The sequence below is a fragment of the Myripristis murdjan genome, chromosome 17 (genome assembly GCF_902150065.1).
Source record: "Myripristis murdjan chromosome 17, fMyrMur1.1, whole genome shotgun sequence".
Classification (NCBI taxonomy): domain Eukaryota; kingdom Metazoa; phylum Chordata; class Actinopteri; order Holocentriformes; family Holocentridae; genus Myripristis; species Myripristis murdjan.
In genome coordinates, this window is record NC_043996.1 from 34590764 (window position 1) to 34602893 (window position 12130).

Sequence of the window (12130 nt, forward strand, 5' to 3'; positions counted from 1 at the left end):
ACACACATCACACACACATCACACACATCACACACACATCACACACATCACACACACATCACACACATCACACACACATCACACACATCACACACACATCACACACACATCACACACATCACACACACATCACACACATCACACACACATCACACACATCACACACACATCACACACATCACACACATCACACACACATCACACACATCACACACACATCACACACATCACACACACATCACACACACATCACACACATCACACACACATCACACACATCACACACATCACACACACATCACACACACATCACACACATCACACACACATCACACACATCACACACACATCACACACATCACACACACACATCACACACATCACACACACATCACACACATCACACACACATCACACACATCACACACACATCACACACATCACACACACATCACACACACATCACACACATCACACACACATCACACACATCACACACACATCACACACATCACACACATCACACACATCACACACATCCCCTCTGCCACAACTGGACTGGACGACAGAGTGGCCAATTTTAATGTGAACTTTGTATTTTGCACTTATTTCATCGAGTGTCGATCTCAGTACCTCTTGTCCTGAATGAGCGACTGGATACACTGTAAAATGTTTTTTTGTCTTATTTCAAGTCAAAAATGTCTTATTTCTATTTCAACTACCTCATTACACTTAAAATAAGACATGATCACCTCAGAAGTAACTTTTTTTAGACAATTTTCACTTGTTTCAAGTGAAAATTTTATTGTTTCATTGGCAAAATTTGTTTCTTGTTTCAAACTAATTTTCATTTGTTTCAAGTAAATTTTCACTTTTTCCACTGGCAAATTTTGCCAATGAAACAAGCAAATTTCATTTGTTTCAAGTGAACTTTCACTTGAAACAAGAGACAATTGTCTAAAAACAAGTTACTTCTGAGGTGATCATGTCTTATTTTAAGTGTAATGAGATATTTTGACTAGAAATAAGACAAATAATCTTGGTAAGATTTTGCGTTTTTGCCTTGTATTTGACTTTCCCTTCGGGGATGAATCAAGTTTTATCTCTCTATCTACTGATCTGTCACGTCCCGCCCCGACTTCCTGCGTGCACAGGAAACGCATCACGGTCCAGGAAGTGCGGCGGTCAAAGTGCTGTTTCACCGGGACGCCGAGGCCTCGTGCCGAGTCACAGGAGAGAAACCAGACCCTGCTGACATGTGTGTGTGTGTTATTTTCTCTCTCTGTCACACACACACACACACACTGTAATACTACCTCCACACACACACACAGACACCCCTCCCCCTGCCTTCCACACTCACACACACTCACACACACACACCTCCTGATATTTGACATATACGGGCATGTGAGGCTCTTTCTAAAAACAGACGGCCGGCTGCAGTTGGTGTGTGTCTGTGTGTGTGTGTGTGTGAGTGTGTGTGTGTCAGTGTGTGTGTGTGAGTGTGAGTGTGTCAGTGTGAGTGTGTGTGTGTCAGTGTGAGTGTGTGAGCGCCTCAGGCAGAAGCAGCGCCGCGCCGCCGGGCCATGAGTGTGTCCCGCGGGGAGCGGACGTCCGACAGCGCCATGGAGAGCCTGGAGAAGCAGCTGATCTGCCCCATCTGCCTGGAGATGTTCAGCAAGCCGGTGGTGATCCTGCCCTGCCAGCACAACCTGTGCAGGAAGTGTGCCAACGACGTCTTCCAGGTGCACACACACACACACACACACACACACACACACACACACACACACACACACACACGACTCCACACGCTGCCTCGCACACAGGGATTAACCACACTGGATTAAAACACGACTCACTTACTTAGTATACACACACAACTGTCTTTAATGTGTGTCTGTATGTGTGTGTGTGTGTGTGTGTGTGTGTGTGTGTGTGTGTGTGTGTGAGTCACATTCTTAATAAAGCCTGTCAGTGTGTCAGTGTTCATCTGAATGTGTGTTTGTTCCCGGACAGGGATTAAGCCTACAGTCCCAGACTAAACTGGATTAACTCTGAATTCACTCTCTGGGTCATGGATCGACATCAGTCTGGATTTTAATCTGGATTTAAATAGTCTGATGTCCAGGTTTGAGATTAGTGTCAGTCCTGAGGTAAAGAAGTCTTAGATTTAAAGCTCCTGGGTGGGATTAACCTTTTCTAGCTCCAGTCCAGGTTCTGTGAGCTTCAGAGATTAAAACGTTAATCCACTGTTGTTTTGCATAATTAAATGTGTTAATAACTGCACATGCTGTGTTTGATGTTTGTGGAAGCAGCAGCAGTGAGGTCTTTGTAATAAATCTGAGTTTCAGTTCCTTCTGGATTAAATAAATCTGTAATTCCAGTCTCAGAGAAAGCAGAATTCACTTCAGATTTGACGCCGTTTGTCCTCGCTGCATTTTAACAGCTCTGTTAGTCTCACCTCGTCCTACATCCATCACATTAAAAAAAAAAAAAAACTGCCAGTGAGATGAGATAATGTGAGATAATCCCACTTTTTTCCAATCTTTGTTTCCTATAATCCCACTTGTTTCCAGAGTTTTCTTGAATCAAATGTCATTTTCTTGATCCTGGTGGCTGATCTGCCTCATCCTGCCTGTTTCAACACATTTAGATTTACTGCGTTGGAAACAAGTGGGATTATCTCAGATTATCTCATCCCCCTGGCAGATTATTTTAAACCTTGTTTTAATCCTGAAGATGAGACTGAGCGACTCGATGCAGCAACACAAAAAAAACCCAAAAACGACTGAAAGTGAGATGATCATCTTGGGTGATTTCAGATTTTCCTAATCCTGTAATCCTAATCCCGGGCCAGGCGTCCAACCCGTACCTGACGAGCCGGAGCGGCGGCACCGTGACGTCGGGCGGCCGCTTCCGCTGCCCGTCCTGCCGCCACGAGGTCGTCCTGGACCGCCACGGCGTCTACGGCCTGCAGAGGAACCTGCTGGTGGAGAACATCATCGACATGTACAAGCAGGGCAGCAGCAGGTGACACACACACACACACACACACACACACACACAGAAAAATTATTATTTAAAAAATTAAAAAGCTGTGAAGTTTGAGCGACCCCAGAGATTTTGTGTTTGTATTTTTCCTGAAATAAATAAAAACAGGCTGAGGTGGTTTTTCATTTGCACCGCGAGCCGAGTTCCATTTAAACCCTAATCCTAATTCTAATCCTAATACAGAAAAATAATACATCAAATAAAAACAATAAATAGATTAAACACTGCACTTATCCTGTACTGTAGTTTTCCTCCAGGTAAATAAACAGAATAAACACCAGAGCCAATGTTCCCTCCAGATCAATAAAACCAAATAAAGTAAACTAAACTCCAGTAAAGGTTTCCTGGGCTCATATTTGGTCATATGAACAGTGGCGCCCCTCGTGTGTGAACATTTCATAAAAAATGACAGATTAGTAACTTAATTGGTTTTTGCGCCACGTCATAAAAACCAGATTAACGACATGAAGGGAAAATGAATAACTAAAGTAAAATAATCACACACATGGATCTGGTTTCTTCTACAGTCTGGATCCTCTTAATGACCAGGCAGATGTTTCATATTTACACCCAATCATTTTCATCATTTAATCATTTAATAATCTAATAATCTGATAATCTAATCCTGATGTCCAGATTATAAAACTTTTTGTCTGACAGCCTGCAGCCAGAAGAGACAAAATAAAACAACAAGCATTTTATATTTGAGGAGGTCTGTCCTCACACACACACACACACACACACACACACACACACACACACACACACACACATACACACACACACACACACACACAATGACAGGAAGAGTCCAGTCACTGATCAATATCTGGATCAAATGGACTGATCAGTTTAGAGCCTTTAGCCCCACTGACTGACACTCAGTGCTGCCCCCCGCTGGAAAGAGCACTGAACTGCAGGCTGCCCTTTTACCTGTGTGTGTGTGTGTGTGTGTGTGTGTGTGTGTGTGTGTGTGTGGCCCCTGGCAGCAGCAAGCTGGCCCCGGAGCCGCTGTGCGAGCAGCCGACGTGCGAGGAGCACGAGGACGAGCGGATCAACATCTACTGCGTGAGCTGCGGCGTGCCCACCTGCTCGCTCTGCAAGGTGTTCGGCGCCCACAAGGACTGCGAGGTCGCACCGCTCAACAACGTCTTCCAGAAACAGAAGGTAGGAACCAACCGGCCTCTGCTGCTAAAACTGCAACCAGCTGGGAAAACACATTTTACTAAAACTAAAACTACAACCAGCTGGGAAAACACATTTTACTAAAACTAAAACTACAACCAGCTGTGAAAACACATTTTACGAAAACTACAACCAGCTGGGAAAACACATTTTACTAAAACTACAACTACAACCAGCTGAGAAAACACATTTTACTAAAACTACAACTACAACCAGCTGTGAAAACACATTTTACTGAAACTACAACCAGCTGGGAAAACACATTTTACTAAAACTACAACCAGCTGGGAAAACACATTTTACTAAAACTAAAACTACAACCAGCTGTGAAAACACATTTTACTGAAACTACAACCAGCTGGGAAAACACATTTTACTAAAACTACAACCAGCTGGGAAAACACATTTTACTAAAACTAAAACTACAACCAGCTGGGAAAACACATTTTACTGAAACTACAACTACAACCAGCTGAGAAAACACATTTTACTAAAACTACAACTACAACCAGCTGTGAAAACACATTTTACTGAAACTACAACCAGCTGGGAAAACACATTTTACTAAAACTACAACCAGCTGGGAAAACACATTTTACTAAAACTAAAACTACAACCAGCTGGGAAAACACATTTTACTGAAACTACAAATACAACCAGCTGTGAAAACACATTTTACTAAAACTAAAACTACAACCAGCTGTGAAAACACATTTTACTGAAACTACAAATACAACCAGCTGTGAAAACACATTTTACTGAAACTACAAATACAACCAGCTGTGAAAACACATTTTACTGAAACTACAAATACAACCAGCTGTGAAAACACATTTTACTAAAACTACAACCAGCTGGGAAAACACATTTTACTAAAACTACAACCAGCTGGGAAAACACATTTTACTGAAACTACAACCAGCTGGGAAAACACATTTTACTAAAACTAAAACTACAACCAGCTGGGAAAACACATTTTACTAAAACTAAAACTACAACCAGCTGTGAAAACACATTTTACTGAAACTACAACCAGCTGTGAAAACACATTTTACTGAAACTACAACCAGCTGTGAAAACACATTTTACTAAAACTGCAACCAGCTGTGAAAACACATTTTAATAAAACTAAAACTACAACCAGCTGTGAAAACACATTTTACTAAAACTACAACCAGCTGTGAAAACACATTTTACTAAAACTAAAACTACAACCAGCTGTGAAAACACATTTTACTAAAACTAAAACCAGCTGGGAAAACACATTTTACTAAAACTACAACCAGCTGGGAAAACACATTTTACTAAAACTACAACCAGCTGTGAAAACACATTTTACGAAAACTACAACCAGCTGGGAAAACACATTTTACTAAAACTACAACCAGCGGTGAAAACACTTTATACTAAAACTACAACCAGCTGTGAAAACACATTTTACTAAAACTAAAACTACAACCAGCTGTGAAAACACATTTTACTAAAACTACAACCAGCTGTGAAAACACATTTTACTAAAACTAAAACTCGACTGAAGTGGAAACTGAAATTAAAAACAAAATAAAAATAAAAACTGTGGGCTCGCTGCAGGTTCTCACAGAAACACGAAACACCGGCGTTAACACGACATGACAAGAAACACCCCTGTCACTGCTTGGTTTAATGTGTGTGTGTGTGTGTGTGTGTGTGTGTGTGTGTGCAGGGCGAGCTGACTGACTGCATCTCCATGCTGGTTGGGAATAACGAGCGGGTTCAGGCGATCATCACACAGCTGGAGGAGACCTGCAGAGCCATCGACGTGAGTTAAAGGGACAGTCCACCACGTTTCCAGCGCTCCTGTGTGATGAGACCGCTGTGTGTGTACCTGAAGCCAGTGGTGTTCAATGTGGGGTCCAGGGACCCTCAGGGGGTCCTCAGCAAAATGAAAACTGGTTCAATTTCATTTAAAAAAAAAAAAAAAAAACTGTTCTTTAAAACATCATTTTAATTTTTATGAAAATAGTTTCCTTGTGACTTTTCAAAATAATTTGTTGCTAATTGTCAGGTTATTTCTTGTTACTTTACTCGCTGCCTTTTTCCAATGTCTTTGCAAGATATCAAGTGCATTTTCTGGAAAAAAAAATTGATAGGCAAATTACCAAAATAATAATAATAATAATAATAATAATAATAATAATAATAATAGTGATAACTGAACATTAGAAAAAAAACTGTGATTGGCTGGCAGGAGAACGGGCGCAGGCAGAAGTCGAAGGTGTGCGAGACGTTCGACCACCTGTACGCCGTCCTGGAGGAGAAGAAGGGCGAGATGACGCTGCGGATCAACGCCGAGCAGGACGAGAAGCTGCACTACATCCGCAGCCTGAGGAGGAAGTACAGCGACCACCTGGAGAGCATGGCCAAGGTGCTGGAGAGCGGCATCCAGACCATGGACGAGTCCGAGATGGCCGTCCTCCTGCAGGTGAGGAGGGGTTGGGGCTTAACGCTGCAGCGCTCAGGTGTAGCGCTGAGTCGCCTGCTTCCCTGTCAAATAACAAATAAAATCCCACTTTTAGTGCAGAAACCAACACCAACAAAGAAGATTATCACAATATAAACAACAACGAGTCCCAGTTCCCATTTTTCTAGGAAATTAATCCTCTAATTTCTTGTTATTTTCCTGTTTGAATTGGAAAGTAGATCCGGCAGGTTAGTGTCTGAGGGAAACGTCCACACAGTAACCTTACGCCAGGAAAAAAAAAACACCTCATACTTTCAGAAATAATTGTGAAAGTAATACAGTTTTTTTTCAATTGCTTACACACATTTTCAAAGCTCTGTGTCTTTTTCTCAAAACTTTACACACAAATCCAACTACTGCTAACACAAAATGCAAAAAGCGCCCTATCTACTGCAAAATGAAACACAGTATTCAAAATATTGTAAACACATCTCAAAAGCAAGCATTTGTCTCACATCACAAAAAGTGTCACATACTTGTGTCACATACTTGTGTATATCATTTACACACTGTTACTCTAAATCTAAAGCTCTTTTGTTTCTATGGATTTTCTTGATATATTGCCATATAAGAGTGAAAATACAGTAGCATGCAAAAAGAAATCAACACAAGCTATAATGGAAACAAAAATATTTAATTTTCTGAATAAATCAGTTGCTGTTGTGGATGCAGCATTGTACAGCATATAAGGAGGAGTGTGTGTGTGTGTGTGTGTGTGTGTAACTGCCAGTTTGGGGTGAAGACAGACGGTACCCCACATCTTGACCAATCACGTGCGGCTTTTGCAGAAAAAATAACCAATCGGCTCCTGGAAAAAAAAAAAAAAAAAAAAAAAAAACGGCTCCCAATCAGGAGAGCCGGTTTGTTCGTGAACGACCCGTCACTCTTCCAAAGCGTCCTCCACGAACCTGCGTCTTCCTCTGACTCCCCTGGCTCTCTCTGCATGTTATCCATTGTTCAAGGCAGATAGTTTGACCTTTAACCTCTTTATAGACCTATGTCAAGGAGTGATTGGTTGGTGTTCAGTAAAGCAATTATTGTTTCCACATGTGAGGACAGAGTCTGAGGCACTGATGAATAAGTGTGGCATTTTGATTGGTTGTGTTTGAAATGGGAAATCAAGTTACTTCCTGATAGATTTTTGTGTGTTAGCTAGAGAATTGTGTGCACTGATTTGCAAAAAGTGAATAGCTAAATTGAAAACTGTGTCAAGGCTGAGAATTAGTTTATGGTTTTGTTGATTTAAGGTGAAGTTGTGAGGTTTGAGTGAAAGAGTTTAGAAATAGTGTGATATATAAAGGTTTTGTGTGTAAGCAACTGAAAAAAACTGTATTCTCTCCAAATCGAGCAGACCAGTAAATTTGTCCTGTGGTCAAAGTTGTAGAGTGTAAGCAACTTCTCAAATATCTATTAGAGCAGGATTTCTTGGTAATGTCTACTTCACCAACAAAAATCTCACATTTGTAATTTCCTGTAACAGCAGTGTTTCTTTCAGTCCCCTTCAGAAGCTGCAGCGCCCCCTGTGGTAGTGCATCAAAAATCACAGCATAACTCTTCGGAGTAACTGGCAACTGAAATTTCAACAAAAATTCTTCATAAGAAAGTAAAAGACCTTGGTCATTAAGAAGTTGATTAACTAATAAAATTCCATGCTCCATCCAATCCTTATAAAGCAGTGATTTATTTATTTATTTTTTTTTGTAAAGGATGTCTTCATTATTCCATATGTAGTAGCTGGTTGGTGAGAAGTTGTGCTTATAAATCAGTTTCCATGCCAGCAGAGCTTGTTTGTGAAAGTTTGAGAGTTGACAGGAAGCTTTTCAACTTTATAGTTACACTTCAATAAAAACTGTATTCTGCCTAATGAATTAAATATATGTGTGGAAAACGAGTTCCAGAAGTTGTTCTTTGATCTGCTTAAATTAATGAACCAATTAATCTTAAAAGAGCTGTTCAGTGTTTCAAAAGTTAAAACGTCCAAGCCTCCATCCCTCTTGGCGTTACACAGAATATGTTTTTTTAGGTAATGACTCCTGTTCTTCCAGATAAAGTTGAATAATATCTGATCCAGTTTCTTGGAGACTGCAGCAGGCATTCCTAGTGCTAAAGACAAATATACAGCTCTTCATATTCCTTTGGCTTTAGATAGCAGCGTCGGGCCCTTTAAGGACAGATCCCTCATTAACCACATATTGAATTTTCTTTCTATTTGTTGAGTTATTGGCTCAATGTTTGCCACCGAGCGCCTGTCTTCATTTTTGTCAAGTACTACACCGAGGTATGTCACAGTTTGTTTTATGGGAATCTCACTCAGTTCTACCAGATCACAGTGCTTCAGGGGAAACAGAACAGATTTGCTAAGGTTCATTGTCAAACAAGAGACCTCAGAAAATTCCTTGATGCAGTGCACAGCTGTGTCAAGTTCATTTTGATTGGACGGAAAAATTGTTGTGTCATCTGCTAATTGAGCTAATTTGAATTCCCTACCTAACGCCCTTATACCCTGAAAGTTGCTTCTTTAATATGTGTTGCCATGACCTGTGTGACCAGCAAAAACAAAAATGGACTTAGTGGGCATCCTTGTCTAATTCCACGACTGATATTAAATCTGGGCGTTGTACCATTTGTTACCTTAATGGAGCTGTTACTTCCTTTAAGAAGTGTTTTTACTGCCCTCAGAAATCTAAATCCAAAGCCAAAACTTTCGATGACTTTAAACATAAACTGGTGACTGACTGTATCAAATGCCTTATAAAAGTCGACAAATAGAGTTCTGTTTGTCCGTCCCATTTAAATCATAAATCTGCCTTGTATGTTGTATGTTGTCACCAAAGCTTCCATCTTTACATTACGAGCACTTTGATCTGTCTTGTTGGTGTATCCTATATAATAAACGGGTCTCTGCGTTGGACCGTTTTTATTAATAACTTTTTCACGAATTAGTCTCGCGCACACAAAGGGGAAACAAACAGACGAGCTTTCATGTCAGTGTTTAAAGCTGAAGAAATGCCTCCCAACATGAATTTCTCACTGTTCATCATTTTTCCTTTGCAACTGCTTCTCCGCAATGCATGATGGGACTTTGCCCAATGCATGATGGCACTTTGCCCCTTTGCTTTCGTTGTGCCTTTTGTTCTTGTGCAGGTCAAACTGTCCTGCTCATCCTGGAAGGTCATCCAGCTGCAGACGAGAAGGCTGGATGCTGCGTGTCACTTCCATCTGGATTACCTGTTCAGGTACCCTGATGTTTCTGCTGTTGTCTGCTGTCCCAGTTTGTCCCAGTTTGTCCCAGTTTGTCCCAGTTTGTCCTTATCTCCCTGTCTCTGTCTCTTTGTCTCTCTCTCTCTCCCCTCCCCACCCAACCGGTAGAGATAGATGACCGCCCGCCCTGAGTCTGGTTCTACCTGAGGGTTCTTCCTGAATCTGGTTCTACCTGAGGGTTCCTCCCCGTTAAAGGGGAGTTTTACCTTGCCACTGTCGCCAAGAGCATGCTCAGGAGGGAATCTGTTGGGTTTCTTGTTTCTTTTTTCTACTATAATTTGTAGAGCATGGTCTTTACCTGCTCTACCTGTAAAGCGTCATGAGATAACTTCTGTTGTGATTTGACGCTATATAAATAAAGTTTGATTGATATATTGCCTGGTTAGTGAGCGGTTAGTGACCATCGGATGTCCACTACATTTCGCAGTGGATTGTGGGATACATCCAGTGGACTATATAGTGAACATTAATAATCACTAAACATTCGGACGCCCCTACAAAATGGCCTAATCACTACATAGTGCACTATATAGGGAGTGATTTCAGACACAGCCCTTGTTAAGCTACACGAGGGCTTTATCCATCAATGCTACACCAACAAACTTAATTTATCAAATGACAGCCGGCTTCCAGATCCCTACACTCTGTGAGCGGGAAGACGACGTCAGCAAACGGCCCAATATTCAGAGGACAGATATATATGTGGAGAAACCGAGCGTGTACACCAGAGAGAAGCTACGATGTGTATGATTCTGTTTTCTGTGGTCACATACAGACCGACAGATACCAGAATACAGACTCTGAGTTTGGTGTGTTGAAGTGAGAAATCCTCCTCAGCCAAAGACAAGGACACACGAGCGCCATGCACGAGGCTCAGCTGATCAGAAACAAAGCAGAAACTCCATCCTGACTGAACTGCACCTGTATGGCAGGTGAGGATTACTCTGCAGAGTTCAGAGTTCAGTTGTTATATGTGTGTGTGTGTGTGTGTGTGTGTGTGTGTGTGAGAGAGAGAGAGAGAGAGAGAGAGAGAGAGAGAGTGAGAGAGTGAGAAAAGGGGTGTGTGTGTATGTGTGTGCGTGCCAACAGTCCATCCGTCCGTCCAGTGCCAGTCCACCCATTCTGCAATGTTAATGTAGGGTTTCCATGTTAAAAATGGTTCTTTTTCTCCAAACACATTGATGATAGCAGTGCATAACTGTCTAAAACCTGAAAAGGAAACAATCCCACAGATGTTCCTCCTGAATCAGCACAGAAAACCAGAGAAAAGTCTGCAGGTTATGTTTGGGCTTGTATCTAATTCCTAAGTGGTGTGAACAGGCAGACTGTCCTCACTCAGAGCAGATCTGTGCTGAATGTGGCGTAGGAGCTCAGACAGGACTCTGTGAAGCAAAGACATCAGGGGGAGCATTCATGTGGTTATTTTATCAGCTGGCCCCTGGCCCCTGGCTGTTTTCCTAAAGTGGGCCCCAGGTTCAGGTGTGTGAGCATCCCTGCCTTAAAGAAGAGTTGATTATAAAATGTTCACAAGAAATAAGTGAAATATGTTATAATGTGGAAATGTTGCATGTCATTAGGCAGCAGAGAGGGCACAGACAGACAGACAGGCAGACAGACAGACAGACAGACAGACAGACAGGGAGAGGCAGACAGACAGACAGAGAGAGGCAGACAGACAGACAGACAGGGAGAGGAAGAAAGGTAGACAGACAGACAGACAGACAGAGAGACAGACAGACAGAGAGAGGCAGACAGACAGACAGACAGGGAGAGGCAGACAGACAGAGAGAGGCAGACAGACAGACAGACAGGCAGGAAAACAGGAAGACAGACAGAGAGAGTCAGACAAACAGACAAACAGACAGACAAACAGGGAGAGGCAGACAGACAGACAGATAGACAGACAGACAGGATCAAGTTGACATAAAGAGATTTTTCAGCTCTTTATCTGCTGATGATAATAGAGGGAATGTGTTTGGGGCTTCACTTAGTCCTGTTTATTATCTTATGTATTTTAACGGATGGCCGCATCACTGTCGTGACAATAATGACGGTCAAGCTCACCCTCGAGTGTAATAATGCGATTATACAACAATTACCAACAACAAGAAAAAAGGTATAATCAAA

The 12130-nt window shown here is 41.8% G+C and overlaps 1 protein-coding gene across 1 annotated transcript; it reads left to right on the top strand.

The window, feature by feature from the left end:
* Positions 1–1155: 1155 nt before the first annotated feature.
* Positions 1156–10826, top strand: LOC115375409 (tripartite motif-containing protein 55-like). Its single transcript, XM_030074800.1, has 7 exons — positions 1156–1258; positions 1493–1748; positions 2864–3036; positions 4047–4224; positions 5945–6040; positions 6470–6703; positions 10779–10826. The coding sequence occupies exons 2-7, from the start codon at positions 1590–1592 to the stop codon at positions 10824–10826; spliced, it is 888 nt and encodes a 295-aa protein (XP_029930660.1). The 5' UTR covers positions 1156–1258; positions 1493–1589.
* Positions 10827–12130: the final 1304 nt, after the last annotated feature.